This window comes from Lactuca serriola, chromosome 9, assembly GCF_051521515.1.
Source record: "Lactuca serriola cultivar US96UC23 chromosome 9, Lser_US96UC23_V15, whole genome shotgun sequence".
NCBI lineage: Eukaryota > Viridiplantae > Streptophyta > Magnoliopsida > Asterales > Asteraceae > Lactuca > Lactuca serriola.
In genome coordinates this window covers 44,217,478-44,240,190 of record NC_136416.1, presented here as the reverse complement: position 1 = coordinate 44,240,190, position 22,713 = coordinate 44,217,478, and the positions used below count along the sequence as shown (strand labels likewise).

The window sequence follows — 22,713 nt, the reverse complement described above, 5'->3', positions numbered from 1 at the left end:
ATATTATTATTAATTTATAACCAATTTAATTTTTTAAGATATATATGTCAAATTTATTTTATTTTATAAAATATGTTACTGTATTTTAAAACTTTAAAGTATTTAAATTTTTAAATAAATTGTAAACCTTCATATTAACTTTTATACTTATGAATATCAGTTTAACATAATATTATAATGAATAATTATTATATTTAAAATAAACAAATCCATACTTTATAAAGTAGAATATAATAAATATTAAAAACGAGAGACTAAAAGTGTCACATAAAATTTTTACATCATAACATAACACCAAATTTGATGTTATATTATGTATTTACACAAAAAAAAAATTGTGTAAAAATGAAAAAAGATTAAAAATGATTAACACCATTTTGGTGTAAAAAATGGATTTTGATGAGGAGTTAGTGATACCCTTAAAACACCAACATCTTCTTTTCTTCTCCTTATTCCTCTTTTTTGGCATTAAATACAAACACATCTACTCCAAATCCCCATATAACCCCTGTGAACTTTCAAATTGTCACCTTCAACCTCTAAGTCTCTCACTCTTCGTTGTAGGAACCCTAGTTAATAAACTCGAAGATCATCTCACAACCCCTCTCTTCTTGTTCTCATGGGTAACACCCATTTCAATCATAGCGAAACAAAAAAACAATGCTTCCAAAGCCCTTTGGGGAAAAGCTTATCCAAAGTTCTCATCTAATTTCAAACTTATTCAGATTCCTTCGGGAAAAACATTTAACAATGTTTGAGTTTGATTTATAACGTTATTTTGTTTTGTTATATCACGAAATTTGGGTTGACGCAGACACACAACAGAAAAATGTACTTGTAACCAGGCATGTCCATGATATTTCAAGTCCTTATGTGAAAATTAAATTAAGGTCCCATTAAAAATTATTATAAAATGTTATTAAGCCTAAACGTCATATATGGGTCTTCACTTGTTACTAGTATTTACTCATTACTAATAAAATGAAACTCCTGCAAAAAACTTTCCAAAGAAGATAAACCGACAAGGCATTACTATTTCTTAAACATCGTAGTCTAGCATTTTTTATATAAGCAAACATATGTTATATTGTCATAACAAATATTTTTAAGAAACATTTAATGTAGAGACATGGTAGAACAATAAGATTTTAAAAGTTTTAGTTTTAGAAAACTTTTTTTTTCGCTTATGCAATTGTAATGGAAACAATCAACAATATTGTGTATGCTGGCCAAGAAATTAGTGTTAGCCTTTGGGTTTTGAATATCAATCAATACTTCGATAATTTTAAGGATCATGTATAAGAAGCATTTTCCAAAATTTGTTATTTCAACCTTTTTTCTTGGGGTATCATGAAATCCGATTTGAGATAATCCAAGAACAAAACGAATTGAAATACACGTATATTCCAATTCTGAAACATAAAAATATACCTTGCAATCGATGTGTTTTTTCTAGAAACCAAGATGCAAATAGAAGATAACAGTTTTTATGATGTTCTAAAGCGTTATAATCTTCTTTTATATGTAGAAGATGATGGTTAGTAGGGAAAACGATGCCCTTTTAATGGACACGAATAATGGGTTATTTAGCTAGAAAAGTTGGGCTCTGCCCCTTAGACCTTATTAGGGGTGTTGCACCTAGATCTCACCAAGGGAAATGTCCCTTGGAAACCCATCATGGACTCTGCTCTTGGACCCCCCGTGTTCCCGAGTCCTCTTAAGTTATCCACGTCATATCTCGAAACATAACTAAAAGTTCATATTGCTTGTATTGCTCAAACTTTCACTCTAATGAACCAATAGTTTGATCAACTATGTACATAAAATACCGAGTCATGAATGTTTTTTTGAGGTGAAAGTTCATGTATTAGTTCTAATGACTGATTGCCTCTCTTGTCAAAATCTATTTTCTTAACAGTTCTTCTTTTATTATTTTTCTCATCAAACACCATATCAATTCTAAAATTTGAAACTATAATTCTAGCTTAATTCAAAGTCTTCTCAAACCCATGTTCTTGGTAGGTCCTTAGATATGTAAATGTCTTTACATTAATATTTAAATTCTAATTGATATTAATAATTCATTTAAGAAACTTACTTTTTATTATTAACAAAACATGAATTATATTCGTAACATGCAACAATACTTGTAATTAGTACAATTGATAGTTTATTTGATTTCCTTCTTTTTATAGTTTATTTTAGAATTTTTAGCCATTTCTATTAGTATTGCATTGTATATTCTTTATTTTCTTTATCATGGATCTTGTCAAGTACTTTCTATTTTGCATGAGGTATTATGCAGGGTTTTGGAGTCTCGGTGCGGTTACGATTTGGCTTGGAGATGGATTTAGTGGGCTTTAGAGGCGTCATTGGGCTTTATGGATCCATCAAAGAGGAAGTAGGCTTAAAATGTTGAAGACTTAGATGAAGTGGGCTTATAAAGATGGCTCATGGACTAAAGAAGATGGACTTGGATTGTCCATTTGAATCTTGAAGATGATTGGCCAAATTTGAATCATATGAGGTATGGAGGGGACCAAGGGAATCTTTAGTAGTGAGGTGGTGCAGTGTAACGTTCCCAAAAATAAGACCCAAAAAAAATCGATTTTGATTCAATAAAACATTAACCCAAACATTGTCATATAACCCCAAACGATCAAAGTATGTCACTAAATTAAAACATATCATAGTAAATCTCAAAATGTGGAAAAACGTGGTGTGTGCTCTGCAATCATCCCAAGTTCTTCCCTTTTGATTCTAAAGTACCTGAAACATAAACTGAAAATAGTAAGCACAAAGCTTAGTGAGTTCCCAAAATACAACATACCATACATAAACAAACACATAATGGCCCCTGCCTAATGAGTGTATTGGGCCCCGCCCACACTCGCATAACGGACCCCGCCCAAACTCGCATATCGGGCCCCAGTCACTGAGTATAACGGGCCCCGCTCAACATACAAATCATATAAGCATATACACATACAAGAGTCACACAAACATCTAGTATCCTAGCATAACTGATCATGGGCCGACATTGGTGCCTTAGACCCGCTAAACATAGTGAGGAAACTCACCTCGTATTGTTAAATCTCATAGAAAAATCTTTCGTTGTTGGCCCACTAAAATTCCCGCGCTATTACAAAATAACATCCAATTAATATTTAAATCCCGACTCACACTAAGAGTCCAAACTAGGGTAAAAGTCCTTTTTACCCTTCTCCTAACTTGGCCCAAGACCAAGGCCTAATCCACTTGTCCAAAAGCTCAAATTCCAAAATAATCACCCAAAGCCCAATTATGGCCCGATTTTCCAAATTGGACCCAAACCCATTTCATGGGCCTTCAACCAAAGAGTCCAATAAAACATTAACACACCAACAAGAGAATTATGATGGTCAACAAGGCTCAAGACATCAAAAGCCCAACATAGCCCAATACCGAGAAGCCCACATATTTGAAGCCCAATGTTGAGTACGCATGGCATACTCGCTTAAGTCCTTGTACGCCCTGCGTACTCCACCCTTTTAACCAACTTTCTTATTCAGCTCTTAAACAGTTAAGACTTCACCCCAACACCTAGATCTAACTTCCTTAAGGTGGTTTATCACGTAAAGTTGTCAACTTTACGTGCATGCATGGCTTAATGAGGCTTTTAGAGCTCAAAAGAGCTTAACAAAAGACTTAACACATGCATGAGACCACAAATGCTATAAAGCTTGCACTTTTATGGACAAATGGACCTAAAGGACCCCAGACCATCAATCACTTCTGGAGTGAATCAAGAGGCTCAACAACCCAACCATGGACTCAAAAAGTACAAAAATGGCACCAAACTAGATCTAGCAACATGAATTAGCAAGATGAAAGCTTTTTATCTCACAAGGAAAGAAAATGAAGAACAAATCTCAGATCTTCAAGCTCCAATCACAAATCCAAGTGGTTCACTTCTTCTTCTCCTTCACAAGCACGCAAAAATCACACTTTAAGGCTCAAACTCTCAAGATCTCACTTAGGGTTCAACTTTCTGGACAATAGGGGATGGAAGCTATCTAAACATAACCCAGTGAGGCTATCACAAGGTTTAAATAGGTTGCAACACCCTAAAATTAGGGTTTCATTGATCCATGTGTATGTCATGCGTAGTCCATGTACGTCCAACGTACGTGGTCCAAGGTCGTGATCCAAATATGGGCTAATACGTTAAACGTACCACCCTGTACGCCCTACGTACTAGCTCAAAGACCAAAATGCAATATTTTTAATAAGGAGGGATTACATATGAAACTTACAAATTTTCCAAGTGTTACATGCAGTGGAGAAAAAGAGCCAATAGCATTTTAACATCATTTACGATGGTGGAGTCTCAGTCGCACAACTTTGTGAGGGTACCCGCCCAGCTGCACACTTTGGGGCATTCTGGTCATTTTGCTCCTCGTTTACCTTGGGGGTTAGGTTTGACAACCACACTTCGATTTTCCACCATTGGAGCACCTTAGAGGCGATTTTTGAAAGCTTGATCTACAGTCTTCTCATCTTTCTAGTAATTGTTAGTTTCTTGATGCAAAAACACGTTTGTGATTGTTATCTTGCTGTCATGAGTGACTAATCTCTTTATTTTAACTTTGGCTGAAACCCTTGGATATCTGTGGGTTTTGAAGGATTCATGCTTGATTGTCATTTATCTTATGTTTATGATTCTAGTTCATAATTCTTATGCTTATTTAATACTTTGATCATGAGTTTGATATTTGAATGAGCAATTGTTGGTTTATTTTATTGATTTAGTATTGAATCATTGAATTTGCTTATAACAAGGGTTTTATGATGGTAGAAATCATCTCTAGCTTATTAATTATGATTTTTTTATGGATGTATAAATATAGTATTGACATCCTCGAGAGAAGAACAATCATTTTCTCTTCCATCCAAATCCTTTCAAAAAAAAATTATGGTGAATACACATATTTTCCTCTTTACTTTTCAATTTTCTCCATTTCTCTTTATTTCCCTCCTTAAGTATGACCCGTGGAGGTTATTCTACAATTTAATTATGCAATGTAGCTACAACAATTCTTCATGCAGGAAATGTTTACTTTGTCTGGCATGCATGTCGTCCTGTGATTGCAAATATTTTATGGACTATTTCTGCAAGAAACCAAACAAATATGGGTACATAAGTCCTTCACAAACACTTTAGGGACTATTTTTGTAAGAAACCAATTAAACACAAACTCCAATCATTGTTTTGTCATCTATTCACAATCAGATGTTTAAGTCAATGTTTACTCACTCTGTACTACATTCCGCTATTGGCTGATGAAGTCTTCCAGCTAGTCGTCTGCAATCTACAGAGACCATATCACGGTAATTACTTTCCGTTCGTGTAAACATTCTTGTTGCCTTTCAGTTTCCTTCATTTCTGCTGTCAGTTCTTATTTCGGGTTTGATTGTATTCTTCCGATTTACAAGGTCACGTATTCAAAGATAAGTCCTTTTTTCAAGAAAAGAAGAACAGATGGTTGCCTTACTGGCATTTTTAGTCCCTCTAGTGGAGGTTAGTTTAAAGATTGGACAATGGTTGTGTGGTCCAGTTAAAAACCAACATGGGTATCTTTTTAACTACATATCTAACATTGGGAAACTTAGAGATGGTGTCGAAGATCTTGAAAATCGTAGAGCTAGTGTTCAGCATTCAGTTGATGCTGCCATGAGAAATTTAGAGGTTATCAAACCAGACGTTTTGGCATGGATGAATGGAGTTGATGAGTTGAAGAAAGAGGCAGATAAAGTCTTACAAGCTACTACAACGGATTCGGTTCAGAAATGGTTCTGGTGTTTTTGTGGTCGATTTCTAAATATCAAATCACGGTATTCACGGAGTAAGAAGGCTGTGAAGATGATGGAAGATGTGAAACAACTCCAGGAGAAGTACAAATTCACTAACGTTTCAAATCCTCCATTGCCTGTAGAAATCACAGATTTCAATCATTTGAGTTATTCTGAAGGGTTTGGATCAAGGGTCTCGATTAGAACTGAAATCATGGAATCTTTGAAAGATGACGCCGTTTGTGTGATTGGGGTATGTGGAATGGGTGGCGTGGGGAAGACAACAATGGCAAAAGAAGTCGGAGCAAGAGCTAAGTTAGAGCATCTATTTGACGTCATTATCATGGTAGATGTCACTCAAGCACCCAACAAGAACACAATTCAAAGTAGTATTTCAGAACAGTTGGGATTAAAACTGCAAGAAGAGAGCTTGTTGGTAAGAGCAGCTAGGGTAAGTGCGAGGTTAAAAATGCTTACAAGGGTGCTGGTGATATTAGACGATATATGGTCAAGGCTTGACATGGAGGAACTTGGGATTCCCTTTGGATCAGATAGACAACACCACGGCTGCAAAATCTTGTTGACTTCAAGAAGTATTAGTGCTTGTAACCAGATGAGAGCTGATAGAATCTTTAAAATACGAGAAATGCCACTGAATGAAGCATGGCTTCTTTTCGAAAGAACAGCTAAAAAAGCTTTTCACCCAGATCCGAATCTGCATCAAGTAGCAAGAGATATCGTGGAGGAGTGTGGTGGGTTGCCACTTGCCATCGTGACAATTGCAAGAGCTCTTGAGAGCGAGAAGGACAAGTCTATGTGGGATGATGCGCTTCAGAGACTAAGAAGCTACGACCTTGAAGGAGAGTATGCTTCTGTGTACTCGAGTCTTGAAGTGACTTACAATTTTCTAGAAAGTGATGAGATGAAACACGTGTTTCTTCTATGCTGCTTGTTTCCTGAAGGTCATGATATTTCCATCGCGGATTTGCTAAGGCTTGGGTTAGGGTTAAGTTTGTTTAAGAAGACAACTGGGGTTAGTGAAGCTAGGATCCGAATAAATGCTTTTGTTCAGAAACTAAAGAATTTGAACTTGTTGTTAGATGGAAGTGATCATGAACAATCTGTAAAATTGCATGATCTAGTACGTGATTCTGCTCTTAAGATTGCTTCCAAGAACAAACATGTTTTTGTTGTCAAACATGGTGATGGATTAACGTTTTGGCCATATGAGCTCACTGACGAATGTTGCACTTCCATCTCTCTAAGATGCGATGAAATGTCTGAACTTCCGGGCAGGCTTAACTGCCCGAAACTCGAGCTTTTGCTTTTGATTGGTGGAAATCACCCGTTGGAGTTCCCGACTGGTTTTTATGAAGGTATGACTGAACTCAAAGTGATAGTTCTTAGGGGAATGTTAGTTCAACTTCAATCCTATCCTGTATCATTTGAAGTCTCGAGCAAACTCCGAAACTTGTCGTTAGAATACTGCACTTTTGACAAAACTAGTGATATATCAATGATAGGAAATCTAGTAAAACTGGAAACTCTAAGCTTTCTACACTCCGATGTTAAAGAATTACCCGAAGAAATTGGAAAGTTAAGCCAATTAAAAGTACTTGATCTAACAGGGTGTGGAGATCTCTTTAATATAGCTCCTGGAGTTTTGAAAAGTTTGATCCAATTAGAAGAATTATACATGAGTGGAACCCTTGTAAGTTGGCCTGATGAACAAATCACAACATGTATTACAGAACTCAACTCGTTATCTATGTTGACTGCGTTAGAGATTGAGCTTTCCATTTATGATCTTCTTCCACATGACTTCATCTTCATGAGGCTAAAAAGATTCAGGATATGTATTGGGTTTTCCATCGAGAGCAAGATGTTTCAAAACATGCTGCAAGTACGCTTTCCAGCTCACTGGAGAGATGGTGGAATAGAAGTTCTATTCAACAGAACTGAAATCTTGCATTTACATGGTTGGCGTTTGTTAACAAATTCAAGCCTCAAGAATCCTTCAAGATCCAACTTCCTAATGTTGAGAAACTTAAAGCTAGAACGTTGTGATTTGTCCTATTTGACAGAAATATGTCAGGGCCAAAACCATGTTGTGGGTGAAATTACAGTCGACGAACCTGATCATCAGCTTACTTTGTTTGAGAATCTACATGATCTTGAAATTGTAGGCTGTGTTAATTTAAGACGTGTTTTCTCTCTATCTGCCCCAACAGATTTTCGTAAGCTTGAAAGTCTCAAGATTATTGGGTGTGAAATGATAGAAGAAATTTTCTTGAGGAAGAAAGATGAAAAATCTGTTGTTGAGATTCAGCTTTTAAATCTGAAATCCTTGATTCTTGAAGATCTCCCACGTTTAACTGGTTTTTGCAAAGACGTTTTTTCATTTGCGATTCCTCAACTGTTGGAATTCCGGTTGCGCAACCTTCCTAAGCTTCAGTCATTAAATCAAAAGGTCCACCTCTTAGTATTATTAATGTAACATTTATTGACGCGATGTGTTTCTAACTGATATTTAGTCATTGCAGATTCTTTCAACTATGCAACTGAAGGTTTTATCAGTTTCCAAGATGAAGATCAACGAGATACAGAACCATCTTCTTCCAGTCTCATCTTTTGTCAACTTAAGGGTAATGTCATTGTGCTACTGTGATGATCTATCAAGTGTCGTTCTTTCTGGGCTCTTACAAAAGCCAAAGGATCTCAAAGTACTACGTATTGAACGTTGTCATATGGTAGAAGTGGTCTTTGACATAGATAGGCTGATAAGAGAAGATCATGAGGTGCTTAAAAATTTGAGCGACTTGGAGCTCGAACATCTGCCTGCAATGACACATATCTGGAATCATGGCCCTGAAACTTTCGTAGGGTTTCAGAATCTGACTAAACTCTCAGTATCTAGTTGTCATAAGTTAACTTACATACTCTTGCCTTCAATAGCCACTATTCTTTCACATCTTCAAGAATTATCCATAACTGAATGCCGGAATCTGACAGTAATTCTCAAGGAAGAAGATGAACATGAGGCCACCCAATTAACAAGTGAGAGTCATGAACTAGTGTTCCCTCGATTAAAATCTCTAGAACTCATTGATCTTCCATGCCTAAGGTGTTTCTACTCGTCGGGGTTGCATAGCTTTATATGGCCACTACTTGAATCAGTGTGGATTGATTGTTGCAAGGAGATGATGGTTTTCACTGCTGGAACCTCCAACACACCGAAGCTTAGGGAAATTTCAATTAATGGACAAAATCATAATATGGAAGGAGACATAAACACTGATCTAAGGTGGCTGCAACAACAGGTTTGTTCCACAATTTCTAGGAATTGTTTTATATAAAGTACTACGTTTTATTTTACTTTACTATCATATTTAGATTGTGGGTGTTCTTTATTTTGTGGTTCTTTTACTTTATTCCAGATAAACAAAGATTGGACTATAACAGAGAAATGAAGAAAATTATATATTTAGCCATGTAAATAAGCTAGAAAAATGCTTAAATTTTCATTCCTCTCTTCCCGTATATTATCCATCTTTTTTCTGTTTTGTAGTTGAATGATGGTAACACAAGTGATTCTACCTTCACAAGCTCACTCGTGGAATGACTACCTCAACAGGCGGAGTCAAATATCAAAATCAATGTAGCCATGGAAGACAAATCTCCTTCCTGTTGTATCGCTATTGGTTCAACAAGGTTCATAATTATGGAATATATTATATATTGTATTAGGTTAATATCCCTACAAGAAAAACATTATTGATAATTTAAAATGGTAATAAGTAATGATAGATCAAAGATTTATAAAAATTTATTAAATTAAGAAATTTTGTCTATCCCTATTATAATAAAACATACATTTTGATTGACACATGACATAGTTCTATATATAAAAGATAAAATGATGTCACATGTCATTTTTTCCATATTTTTTTATTTTCTTTTTTTCATTTGATATAAATCTCAAATTCTAAGGAGTTTAAAATTTAATGGCATTTTGATTCTTTCCATATTTTTTTAATTTACTTGATATAAATACCTAAATTTAAGAAGTTCAAAATTTAACAATTTATTCCCGTTATTTTTCATATAACGATTTAAACATATTCAAATTAATTAATGCTCAAAATCAAACAATTTAATATATAAAACCCTATATATAAAGAATTATTTTCATATTTATAATTTTATATAAGACTTTTTCTTATAATTTATTTTTAAATATCATCTGTGTAATACACAAGTTTTTAACCTAGTAAGATTATAATGACTAATTAAAATTAATATATACGTTGAGGGTAATAACGTAATTTAACTTTTTGTGGATAGATATTTTGTAATTGAATTTGAAAATTCTGTTTTTCTGGAGGGCATAAAATTGAATTTTCATCGTAATTGATGTGGTTTTTATGGATAGATATGCCAGTTATGGATAAATATGTTATGTTGGAATTATATGTTTGAAGACTTGCCATGTAGCTTTGTGCATTTTAGAAATTAATAGGTTTCCAAAACTAAGATGTTGAAATTTAGCAGAATTTTATTGATATAATTTATATTAATAAAGATGAATGATAAAATAGTAATTTAACATTGATAGTTAATTGATATGATTTATATTAATAAAGATGAATGATAAAATAGTAATTTAACATTGATAGAAAATTAGGTGGAAAAGATGTCATGTGGCAAATTTGATTCATTTATTGGAATATGAAGATGAATATATGACGATGAAGATTTCTAGACCTTTCAATGCGTGAGATACATGCACGTGAGGTGGATAGATGCTAATTATTGCCGTTTTAAACAATTTTAGCAAGTTACGAACTTTCAAATAAAGTATATAAATATAAACATACAATATTATGCAACAATAAAATGAGAGCAGTCGAAGAACATAATGTTTTCTCTATCTAATAGTTATAAAGATACAATAAAATATAAATATATGTGTAAATGTTTTTGCCATCATTCTCCCCCCCCCCCCCCCCTTGTGTTTGACCATTGTTCTCCCCGAACGCCATAAATAACTCATCATGAATATTGTTTTTCCTTATGAAATTACGGACTGCAAAACAAGCAACGACTACGTCTCTTTGCACTAAAAAAGAAAAAAGAGTCATTTGCTTTAAGATTGGGACTCTCACCTTCAAAACACCGTAAGCACGTTCAATAACATTTATGAGTTGCGCATGTGCATGATTGAATTTTTCTTCCTTAGTTAACACAGGTCGTCGTCGAAAATCGGATAACGTCTTTCCTGCACCTTCAACCTTCCAACTAATATTATCCTTCTTTTCTCTCATTTCTTTGATCAATTCAACAAACAAATACATGTTTTAGCAACAATTTAAGCATTGCAAATGCACATTTTCAACAACAATTTAAGCAATACAAAGGCACATTTTTAGCAACAATTTCAACAAAACAAATGCACATTTTAGCAAAAGTAATGCATATTTAATGATAACAACAAGAACTTATATGATTTCAGCATAACATCAAGCACAAATATGATTTCAGCATAACATCAACAACAAATTTGATTTCAACATTTCAGCATAACATAAATTTGATTTCAGCAAATCATATCAATTATTTATAAATATCATATCCATTGAACACATGATAACCGAGCATAAAAAACAAAAAATAGATTTGAACTTTAAAAAATCGACAAAATTAGAAGAAAAAAATCTGATTTGAACATAAAAAGAGAAACATTATTGATTTGAACTTGAGTTTGAAGAGAATACGATTTTCAGATGAAAAAGAGAAAGCTGATTTCGTTTATTTCAGACCAAATCATTCATAAAAACAAAAAAATATCGATTTTGAGGGAAAGAAGGAAGAAACGAACCTGGTTTGTCGATGATGGAGGCGGAAGCGCCGTTCCAAACGACAGAGGCGGCGGTGTTGCAGGCGACATCGTCGGCGAGGCAGTGTCGTCAGTGAATCTGGTGGGGAAGGGAAGAAGAACGCATAGAGGGAGGAGAAAATGAGGCGTTGTTTTGGTGAAGGGTCAATCGTTTAAGGCACAATAGGAACGCGTGTGTGTGTGTGTTTTTTTTTTATTTTATTTTAAATTCAGACGTTGTTTAATATCTGAAAAATTAAGAGGTATTTACAACTTTAAGAGGTAAAAAAATAAGATGCAAACAAACAATCTGAATCTGAATTTTTAAGATATTACCTCTTAATTTTGCAATTAAGAGGTAAACAAATAAAGCCTAAGTGCAAAACAAAAATTAAAGAACCAAACACACCCCAAAATATAGGGACAATTTCAGTAATTTATTTTAAAAAATGTTAACTAAGTTAAAAAAAAAAAAAGTTAAATTTAAAAGACATAAAAGTATAGTTGTAAAAAAAGAGTTCGAAAAAATATGTATACAATGTTTCTGAATAAATTTATAAAAAAAATAAAAAGAAAGTTTGGCCAAATATATAAAATAAATAAATAAATAAGTTATATAAACAAAGATGGAAAGGTAAATGGGTAAGCTCATAAAAAAAGAAAAATAAAATAAAAAATAGTGGCCAAAACTATAAAAGTTGAAAGTTGGGCCTTGGGCGGGTTGATCCAAACCTGGGATCACATGTAAGAAAGTTGTCTTGGGTCAGGATCTCCCCACCTCAATTGGCAAATGAATGCAAATCACTAACCAGTAACCAACTAATCAGCTATAGCTTATTTTGTTAAAAAAATATATATATTGTAGTCTCTTTGTAAATAATAACTTATACCATTTCTTCTTAAACGCTATTATTGATCCACCCCCAATTGTCTACATCACGCGTGTGATGTTGACCAGCTAACCCATGGTCTCGCATAATGTATTTAGGTAATATAAACATCATAACCTCAAATAGCTTTCAACACAAAATTAACCAACCATGAAATACCAATCTACCAATACTTTATTTTTTACACAATATAATGACACATTGATTTGGTTATTTTCCATCAAGATGATATGAGAATCTTTACCCATTATCTAACATTGCATATATATATATATATATCTTCAATTATTTTTTATTATCATAATTGGTATCTAAACACCACTTAAATTGGTTGAGTCATGAATCATGAGTGGTGGGTAAAGGACCCACAAGAGTTCGACGCCGAGTAACAGAGTTGGTTTGCTGTGCCGTAAAGCGTCGTGCATGCAACTCACTCCCTCTCTCTTAAGCATGCACTTTCTTCATTTTCCATGACTCTTCCAAACGCCGGCAGCAACCTCCATCTCCGGCGAACCAAGATCAGCAAGATCAAATTTCATACAGGAACCAACAATCCCACCGTTTCTTTTGACTTCACGACACAATTACACAAACACCACTCGGATAAAGTAAGTTTTTGTTGACTCGATACATCTTGCTATTATGAATACCGTGTTTCGGGCAAATTACTTCTGAAAATTAGTGTTATTTTTCAATTCAAGCATTTTGAGTAGGTTAATTGGGGGATTTTTGCTAGTATTTAGTCTCCCCTGTTGAATTGGATTTTAATTAATTGGGATTAGGGTTTTTCTTTTTCCGAACTGATGTCTGCGGATGGAGTCTAGAATATGCATGAATGACTTATGCGGAGCTTCATTAGCAGCAGCTGGTGATTATAGGAAAGGTTGGGCTTTGCGGTCTGGTGATTTTGCCAGACTTTGTAATAAATGCGGGTAATTAATCCCAGATCTCTTCGGTTTCCAATTTTAAGTTTCTGTACTTTGATCTGAAGGTGGAATTAACGAATTATCACTTAGTTCAACACAATACTGTTCATTACTAGGTTTCATTAGCTATCATTTCCCTATTCCCTTTTCCTTTTTACCTTTTTGTTTGTAGTGTAGATTCTTCTCCCTTTTGAATTTACAAAACAGTGACTTCTTTCTGGGATATGTTATTGGAGTATTAGGTGAAGTTTCTTTTTCAGAAAAGTGAATAAACTTAACGTATAATCTTCTATTAATCCACCCAAAAGAGAGTGAATCCCCATATTCTTCTTGCTACAGATCTCATCTTTAGCCATTGTTTACAGAGACCTTTCACTTCTGTCATCAATTCCTCTGAATAAACTTAATTTGCTTGCTACACAGTTTTACTAAGAGAAGACTAGAGTGGAGATATAACAAACTTTCTAGTCACAATCTTATCTTGCATATACTTTTTGTTAAAGATTTTGAATAACTTTCTTAATATTTGAAGTTCCGGATTGTTCCAGTACTGCATATGAACAACTAGCATTTTGTGAACTATTCCACCTAGAAGACACTGGTTGGAGGGAGTGCACTTCATGTGGCAAGGTAAGCAAACATATACACAATTATCTAAACTACATCCCTAAATTTCCTTTTTTTGTGTGGAATTTTGTAATTTGAATTTTCTAATATGTTCTGTTAATTACAGCGTCTCCATTGTGGATGTATTGCTTCTACTGCTGCCATTGAACTACTTGAAAATGGTGGTGTAAGTTGTGCCAGCTGTTCAAATAGTTTGAGACGTGACCCTGTAAGATCAAGTTACATTATTTTTTCTTTTTGACTTAAGACTTAATTGGTTAAGCACTTAAAGAGTTTTAATTATTCATGTTTATTGTATTAAATGCAGAGCACGAGTGAGGATAAGCTTGGAGAATGTGGCATTTCAGTAGAAAATAGCATTGGAGAAATACCATCATCCTCTAATAAAATGTTGAAACAATCAAACGATGATGGACAAAAATACCCTCTTCCATCTGATAACGATGACACATCAACATCTCAAATGAAACAAGAGGAAATCTTTCCCATTTCAACTTTCGAACCTGCTCATGGAACCAAATCATTTAAGTATAGAGAAACTACAGGGGGTAAAGATGTAATTGGATCACTTGTTCAAACAGACTTAACTATGGGCTTAGCTTCTTCTTCTTCCTCTTCACAAAAATCACCTTTTCTTCTTCCTCTTGATGGAAGGGAATTGAATAAACCCTTTCAACAAGGACCTTGGTCTCGCCATATTTTACCCAAAGTGCCCAAATCCGTCTTTTCACAAGGATTTGATGCAAATATTGGAATGAATTCACAGATACGAATTGCTAGGCCTCCTGTTGAAGGGCGTATTAAAAATCAGCTTCTTCCTCGTTATTGGCCTAGAATTACAGAACAAGAGTTGCAGCAGATATCTGGAGAGTATCCATGTTTAACCATGTTTTGATTATTTATATTACATTAATCTAAAATAAATATATTAAACAATGTAATATTTTCCTTGATTCTGCTTCTTTAAGTTCAAATGCTACAGTTGTTCCACTATTTGAGAAGGTTCTTAGTGCCAGTGATGCTGGTAGAATTGGTCGTTTGGTTCTCCCAAAAGCATGTGCTGAAGTAAGTATATTGTATATTTATGATAAAAAGACAATTATGTCCTTTGAGTAATACTCAAGTTCACATACTCTACAGGCATATTTTCCACCTATTTCTCAACCCGAGGGGCTTCCAATCAGAATACAGGATGTGAAAGGCAAAGAATGGCTTTTTCAGTTCAGATTTTGGCCAAATAACAACAGCCGTATGTATGTTCTAGAAGGTGTCACTCCATGCATACAGTCTATGCAGTTGAAGGCTGGAGATACTGGTATTCAATTCATTCATCCAAAACCTTAATTTCTGCTAACAATTCTTAAAAATTTAAATCTTCTAGAAGCTTTTGCTCATATTATCTTACTTTTCACCAGTGACATTCAGCCGCATGGAACCTGAAGGAAAGCTTCTTATGGGCTTCCGAAAAGCCTCAGTTAGTGCTTCTGTACAGGTAACTATATACTATATATATAAATAATTATATATAATGTATGTATAATTTGTCAATTGTTATTTTAATACTGATATACAGAAATTAAATGAACAGGATTCTCGAATGGGTGCAATGCATAATGGAGTATTTCCAAGTGGATCTTCACCTTCTTTATCTGGTGTCGAGAATCTTTCAAATATGAGTGATTATTCTGGTCTTCTTCAGTCACTAAAGAGAAACACAGATTCCCATTTAAATCCATTGTCAAGAAGTATGAGCTTGACTATTGGAGATGCCAGCTGGCATGCAAATGAAAAGCAAGGAAGCAAGTCAAGGGCTGACTCATTTCAACCAGACAAAAAAAGAAGTCGAAATATTAGTTCAAAAAGTAAAAGATTGTTGATTGAAAGTCAAGATGCTCTTGAGCTGAAATATACATGGGAAGAATTACAAGATATGTTGACTCCACCTAACACTTTGAATCCAACTAGTGTCACCATTGAAGACCAAGATTTTGAAGAATATGAAGTCAGTCATCTTAATTTTTTTTCCCATATCATATGCATCAACTAAAAAATAATTGATTTTTCTTTTTCTTTTTTAAGGAACCTCCTGTTTTTGGAAAGGGGAGTATATTCATTGCTCGCTCTTCTGGGTAACAATTATTGTTTCACGTTTTATATTTAATTATATATTATATATAAATTAAACGTAACATGAAAAAATTATGTTTCAGGGAACAAGAACAGTGGGCCCAATGTGATAACTGTTCAAAATGGCGAAGGTTACCTGTTGATTTTCTTCTCCCTGCTAAATGGACATGCCAAGAAAATGTCTGGGATCACATGAGGTGAGTCCTTACTCCTAATTATTATTCTTATTATAATAAACAAAAACTTTAATAAATATTCACATGATGTGACAATATTGGGATTATTTATATTTATAGGTCTGCCTGTGTTGCACCAGATGAACTAGGCCCTAGGGAACTCGACCACCTTCTTAGACTAGCTAAAGGTATAGTTGTTACAACTACTTTCAACTTTCATGTAAAATGACGTAAATGCCCTTCCTGATTTTCATTTTCATTTTCAGAGTTTCACAAATGGAGAAACTCCATGAACCAAAAGCCACCACCAGACCAAGACCAGGGGGAGAACCAGAACCAGAACCAGGCGGAACCACCACCGGACCCATCGGTTGCAACCACCACGAAACACCCAAGGCACCGCCCGGGGTGCTCCTGCATAGTCTGCAGTCAACCGCCAAGTGGCAAAGGCAAACACAAGCCAAACTGCACTTGTAATGTGTGTATGACAGTTAAACGAAGATTCAAAACCCTAATGTTACGCAAACAGCAACGCCAATCAGAACGTGAAGCTGAAATTGCAGAAAAAAATAATCAACTCAAATTGGGACCCACTTCGAATCCCAAAGAAGAAATTGAAGGTGTTATGAAGTCACAACAATCATCAGGAGGAGGCGGGAAAAGTCAGTTGGATTTGAACATACGACCTCATCCTCATGTAAGCATGATGAGTCTTCTTCAAGCTGCAAATCAGCCATTAGAGACTTACATGAAGCAGAATGGTCTTACCACATTAATCCCTGAGCCACAAGGTACTAGCTCTGGTTCACAGCCATTACCACAACAACAAGCAAGCTCAACAGCTCAAGATGAGCAGAATAACCAAAACAGTTCGTAAATTTGGAATTTGTTTTTCTGGGTTTTACAGAGGTGGAAAAAGAAAAATGAAAAAGGAAAAACTTTTTATTGTTTTTTTTTTTGGGAAGTTGATATGTTGTATTTTGTAGTACAATTTGGGTGAGGAGTTGTTTAGAAACGGGATTTGATATATGTTGTACAACACATGAACACACATTACATGTCTTGTACAAAAGAGTGTAAAGGGTGTTTGAGATTGGTTATTTAAGGTGTTTGTTAGCTTATTGTGGGTTGGTTGGTGATGTTAATAAGTATTTTTGAGTGTTTGTATGGAATAAAATGAAAAACTGTTTAGACTTTATCGGCTTAAATAAGTAGGTTGGTTTCTTCTATAACTTATTTGAAGTTGTTTATAACTTTTATTTTTATAAAAGCGCTTATATGTGTGGAAACCAATTTACATTATTATCACTGTTTTAACCCTAAAAAACGATGTATGATGGTCTTGTTTTCTTTTTCTTTTTTCATTACCAATGATGCACATACCGTTTACCCTTTTATATGTTTTTCTTTCTTTCTTTTCTTTTTTTTTAGAAATTGTTAAACATTAGAAAAACTTTTGTTTTTCCTTTTTTCATTACCATGGTGTACATTTTCTCATGTTTTTTTTACATGTCTAATAAAAAATCATATTTTACATGTTTAAGAGGAAATCATTAGAAAAAGGCAACTTATTAATTTATTGAACGTTGGTACAACACAAACTAGTACACCACCAGGCAACAACACATCTCATAATCTCACTAAGATGAGGTATATGTTGACAGTCTAGCTCAGAAGTTTATCTTCTTTTTTTCTTTTTTTTTTTAATCCATTTGGTACTCTATACGCTATTAAGCGTGTAAAAAGCGTAAGTTAATCTCTAATCTTTACATGACAAGCATTCACATACATATAGTTGCGTACAAATAAGGATTGAAAGGGTATTCATGTCTTTTGTATATATAGATGAGACTACGTTATACAAAACAAATAAGGATTGAAAGGGTATTCATGTCTTTTGTATATATAGATGAGACGAAAGATCTCGATTTGGGTTAAAAACTTTGTTAATTTCTAGTGACGTTGAAGTATTAGAATTTGTTAAAATTAATGGATTTGTAAACAATTTGTGCTAAAAAGAAAAAAGTTATTAAGCGAATCATTTGAATAAAGAGATTTCCATTATGAACATTTGACTACTCCGGAACCAAATAAACAACTTTGGCAACAGTTTGACTCGAGCCACACAAAAGTGATGATGAGAAAATAAAGTGACTTATTTCTTCTTCTTTATAATCATTTCATCTAAAACTCTCTTCAATAATAAGTAATTATTCAACACCACCTTCAATACTTATCATTACAACTTTAAACAACTAAACCCACAATTATTTTGAAATAAGAACATTTATAAGATACAAGAAAACTAATTCTAATATTATCAATAAAACCTTTGGCATCATATATGCCCAAAGCCAAACCAAAACACTTTATCTACAAACTAAAAACAAAAACCTAACATCCAAAAATATAAATCCATCCTCCACTTTCTATATCTAGTAACATTCACCTCAAGAAAAGAGGAAGCAAAATCAAAAAATTTATAAGAAAGAAAAAAAAAAAAAAACTTTCTATTAACATTCAAAACCCTTCTACACTAGACCGTCTACCCGAAGCCGATGACCTCCGACTTTCTTGACGGTCCACAATCATCCCCTCCATCGCAAGATTCGCAGCACAGTTTCGTGGCGGCAGAGACGGCGGCAGCCGTGGCGGCGGTGGTGGCGATGGCGAGTAGCTCAGCCTTGGTGCTGGATAAATAATCCCATTCAAACTCAAAGATTTCGCCATGTGTTTCCGGCTGATTGGGCCACCTGGCTCTTGAAGCGGGAATCGACATGAAAACTTCATCTCTTGTATGATTTTAAGGTGTTCAACAATTGTTCTCATTGTTGGTCTTTCTGATGGCTCTTTTTGAAGGCATCTTTGGGCTATGTCCGCCATTGTCCTGGCGGCTTTCGCCGGAAACCGCCCTTTTAGCTGAGGATCCATGATCAGGGAGAGGCGGCTATCGTCCGCTAAAAAGGGTCTGCTCCATTTGATTAGGTTTCTTTCTTCTTTTGGGTGGCGGCTGTCTAGATTCTTTCTCCCTGTAAGCAATTCAAGGAGGATGATCCCAAAACTCCATACGTTGCTTTTTGGGGTTAAAAGTCCTCTCTCTAATGTCTCTACTGAAAGATTCCCCATTGCCTGAATCACATTTTAAACATACATACATCAAGGAGGGTATATATGTAATTTTGCTAAATGGATGACTTTTCAAACCGTAACAATTGCGAAAATGAAAAAAAGGGGAAGTGTAGAATGGTCCTTTTAGCATCTACGTTTCCACAAAAGTGAATCACATTTTTCTTCCATATGATATAGTGGTTTTTTGGATCTGGTCAAAAAAGGAATCTTTTTACCTTTTTTATCCATGTGGTATGTTTTTTTCAAATTTTTGGTCCTTGAGTTGTCAAAAATTACATCCCATTCGTTAATCTTTGACAAAATGACTATTTTGACCGGTTTTCCAAACTAAACGAGGATATAACTTAACTTGATAAGCTATATACAAGCGTTTATTTTTTACTTAACATGGACAAAACGACTTAACAAAGAAAGTCAAGGAAGTGTAGCTTTCATTAAGTCCTAAGTTTTTACCAAATTGTCCCTCATTTAATTATTTTTTTTCCTTTCATTTCCCCAAATATGCCGTCGGTTTCTCAAATATTATTTACAAATCATTTATCCGATTATTTAAAATATAATCATAAAAAGAAAGTTTTAAGAAGAAATAACTTACAACTGAATTATTTGAGATGTCAGTTTCAGGAATGTGACTTATGCAACCATACCCCGAAAGCTTTGCACTAAAATCTTTATCAATTTGTATATTAGCAGTTGAAAATTCATGAAACATCGCCTGCACATTGATAAAATACATAACAACAATGAACACCACAAACTTGACCATATTTCAAGATTCAAATTTCATTTAAAAAAAAGTCAACTCTTTGACTACCTGAAATGGTCCTTCCTCATGCAAAAAAGTAAGCCCTTGAGCAGCACAAAGTGCGACTTTCATTCTTGCATTCCAATCAATAGGTGGGCCATCTGTTCTACCATATAAAAGCCGATCTAAACTTCCATGAAAAAGCCTCTCGTAAACCAACATTCTTCTATCAGATCCCTCACGCGCATGGAAACCAATCAATTTACAGAGATAAGGGTGTTGCAATGATGCTAGCGTGTTCACTTCACTCACAAATTCCTTCAAACCCTAAAAAAATGCAAAAAATCGATGTTATTTACTGATCCTGTTACTGATGTTACTGATATTGTGGGTCCTATCTTTACCTGAGACGAAGGATGGAGACTGGTAACAGTGGCTTGAAGATTCTTTAAATTAGAAGTATCTTCTCCAAAAGAAGCTCTATACATAACAGAAGAAAGACCTTCAGACACGCATCTCTCAGGTGAAAAGTTGTGGCAAGCAGCTGCGATTTCTTCAAATGTGAAGTTCTTAAGTGTTCCAGATGTCGGTAAAGATGCCGGAATCATTGGCGGAAGATGGGTGGTTCCCGATGGCGGAAGTGGCAGAGGGCCGGAAGTATTAAGAGGCGGCAGCAGCCCACTCCCGCCACCAACTTTAAAGCTTCCCATGGTTTTCAAGTTGGCTGAATGCGGTGCAGGAAGCGGCAGCGGCTGCGGGACAGGCGGCAACCCGCCTCCGCCTCCGCCGCTGCCACGGGTTTTGGATTCTTCGTGTTCTTCAAATTCGGCTGATGAAAGTGCGTCTTCTTCGGCTGCATCCAGGGTTGAAGGTGCTGATAGGGCTCGTGTTCTGCTGGTGTTTGGTGGGTTGTTGGGTTGGACCGGTTTGACCCTGGTTCGGAAGCTTGGTGGTGCGGATTGTAGGGACCGGGTTTGGGTTTGGGTTAGTGGTTCGGGTAATGTAGTTGGAGTCGGGTCTTGTGGGTTGATTCGTTTTACGTGAATGTTTGGGTTTGATTTCTTTTTCTTGCCTTTTAACACCGTTAAACACCCCATCGTCTTTGAAATTCAAGAGCTTTGCGTTTTATTCACTGCAGATTGAATATCAGAAACAGTTTGCGTAAAACAAAATGAAACTATAAACATCTTAAAAGATAATAACGATGTATATACAGAAATTGTGATTATATTCTTGAATTGGTAAAGCTGAAAAAAAAAACCTAAATTGTTACAAATAATCACTGATTTAAGAACAGATTGTCATATATTCACTGATCCGATTTCAAAAAAAGAGTTGACTACTGTCATTCTTGAAGAGCTTTAGAACAGATCAAATTAAGCGTAACCTAAAAACTGAATGTGTTTTTATCAGAAATCAAGCAGCTAATCAGATAATAATATACCTGAAACTAAAAATAACGGATAAATTCAATCGACGAGGTGTAAAAGATGTAATCTTTATCATATTCCCAGATTCAAAAGACCCATTTCAACGAAAAAAATCAAAGAAAATAAACAAAAGATGGAATTCAAGAGATGTCTGAAAAGGCTTCATAAATCAAGATCTAAAGAGGGAAGAACATGAACTGACCTGAGGAAAATTGACCTTTCGCCGTTGATTGTTCCAATTTGTTGATCTTGATGGCCTTAATAAACAGAAATAAGAAAACCCACAAATCTTGTTTGCAAGATTTGTTTAAATCTGTTGACAACTTGTGAGATTTGTGAAGAACAAACCCTAGAAACGTTTTTAAAGGAGTCAAACTAAAACAACTAAGAGATTTTTGAAGAGAGAAAAAAGTTTGGGGAAAATATTTAAGAGTAGGAGTACTGTGCATTTAGGAAGCAGATGTGTATTTGTTTTTGTGTTTTTAAAGAGAGAGAAAGAGAGAAAGGGAAGAGAGTTTCAGTAGTCAAACCAATCAAAGGGAAGATGTCATTATTGTTATCACTTTGTATACAACAAAAATGGATTTACTCACTTTTCATTGACCATTTTACCCATGCCATTTCAATGCCCACAAAGAACGAAAATCTTCTGTCTTTATCTAATTTTACTATTTTGTCCTTGAATATAAGTTTAAATAATCTTACATTGGATAGAATTTCAGTTATATTATACTGAATAGTGAATATGACTTTTCTATATTTTATAAAAACCGATGATCATTTTTCTAACTTTTTATAGAATAAATAGATAGGGATAGACAAACAATAAGAAAAATAAAAGATGTGATATGAAAATTGAAATATGGATTTATGAGAGAGGGTGGTAGTTAGTTAGAGGGTCGTTTGGTCATTAGAGAAAGCAAAGAAAATAAAGAAAAATAAAAAAGGGGATGGGC

The 22,713-nt window shown here is 34.7% G+C and overlaps 3 protein-coding genes across 5 annotated transcripts; 2 read left to right on the top strand and 1 right to left on the bottom strand.

The window, feature by feature from the left end:
• Positions 1–5,274: 5,274 nt before the first annotated feature.
• On the top strand, positions 5,275–9,658 carry LOC145073434 (putative disease resistance protein At4g27220). Of its 2 annotated transcripts, XM_079019985.1 has the most exons (4): positions 5,275–5,370; positions 5,476–8,302; positions 8,376–9,152; positions 9,401–9,658. In XM_079019985.1, the coding sequence occupies exons 2-4, from the start codon at positions 5,522–5,524 to the stop codon at positions 9,452–9,454; spliced, it is 3,612 nt and encodes a 1,203-aa protein (XP_078876111.1). In that variant the 5' UTR covers positions 5,275–5,370; positions 5,476–5,521; the 3' UTR covers positions 9,455–9,658. The 2 variants fall into 2 exon arrangements, with proteins under 2 accessions (XP_078876111.1, XP_078876110.1); XM_079019984.1 differs by having other exon boundaries at positions 5,285–8,302.
• Positions 9,659–12,942: 3,284 nt separating this feature from the next.
• On the top strand, positions 12,943–17,574 carry LOC145072515 (HSI2-like 1). Of its 2 annotated transcripts, none has more exons than XM_079018956.1 (13): positions 12,943–13,205; positions 13,422–13,529; positions 14,072–14,153; positions 14,257–14,358; positions 14,458–15,020; positions 15,119–15,215; positions 15,291–15,465; positions 15,566–15,642; positions 15,739–16,152; positions 16,230–16,279; positions 16,361–16,474; positions 16,574–16,641; positions 16,720–17,574. In XM_079018956.1, exons 2-13 carry the CDS (start codon positions 13,429–13,431, stop codon positions 17,328–17,330), a joined length of 2,454 nt encoding a protein of 817 aa, XP_078875082.1. In that variant the 5' UTR covers positions 12,943–13,205; positions 13,422–13,428; the 3' UTR covers positions 17,331–17,574. The 2 variants fall into 2 exon arrangements, with proteins under 2 accessions (XP_078875082.1, XP_078875080.1); XM_079018954.1 differs by having other exon boundaries at positions 13,380–13,529.
• Positions 17,575–18,748: 1,174 nt separating this feature from the next.
• ATSIK (Protein kinase superfamily protein) lies at positions 18,749–22,283 on the bottom strand. The gene is made up of 5 exons (XM_079018925.1): positions 21,960–22,283; positions 20,732–21,459; positions 20,397–20,654; positions 20,178–20,297; positions 18,749–19,582 (listed from the first exon to the last, which is right to left on the bottom strand). The coding sequence occupies exons 2-5, from the start codon at positions 21,422–21,424 to the stop codon at positions 18,974–18,976; spliced, it is 1,680 nt and encodes a 559-aa protein (XP_078875051.1). The 5' UTR covers positions 21,425–21,459; positions 21,960–22,283; the 3' UTR covers positions 18,749–18,973.
• Between the last annotated feature and the right edge of the window lie 430 nt (positions 22,284–22,713).

Bases quoted from the DNA above. Each gene is read 5' to 3' on its own strand.
- LOC145073434 (XM_079019985.1), top strand. From the start codon at position 5,522: ATGGTTGCCTTACTGGCATTTTTAGTCCCTCTAGTGGAGGTTAGTTTA. The intron at 8,303-8,375 runs GTCCACCTCTTA...TAGTCATTGCAG, and splicing joins TTCAGTCATTAAATCAAAAG to ATTCTTTCAACTATGCAACT. The intron at 9,153-9,400 runs GTTTGTTCCACA...TCTGTTTTGTAG, and splicing joins TAAGGTGGCTGCAACAACAG to TTGAATGATGGTAACACAAG.
- LOC145072515 (XM_079018954.1), top strand. From the start codon at position 13,411: ATGGAGTCTAGAATATGCATGAATGACTTATGCGGAGCTTCATTAGCA. The intron at 13,530-14,071 runs GTAATTAATCCC...GGATTGTTCCAG, and splicing joins AGACTTTGTAATAAATGCGG to TACTGCATATGAACAACTAG. The intron at 15,466-15,565 runs GTATTCAATTCA...ACTTTTCACCAG, and splicing joins GTTGAAGGCTGGAGATACTG to TGACATTCAGCCGCATGGAA.
- ATSIK (XM_079018925.1), bottom strand. From the start codon at position 21,424: ATGGGGTGTTTAACGGTGTTAAAAGGCAAGAAAAAGAAATCAAACCCA. The intron at 20,655-20,731 runs GTAAAGATAGGA...GCATTTTTTTAG, and splicing joins GTCTCCATCCTTCGTCTCAG to GGTTTGAAGGAATTTGTGAG. The intron at 20,298-20,396 runs GTAGTCAAAGAG...ATCAATGTGCAG, and splicing joins ATGAGGAAGGACCATTTCAG to GCGATGTTTCATGAATTTTC.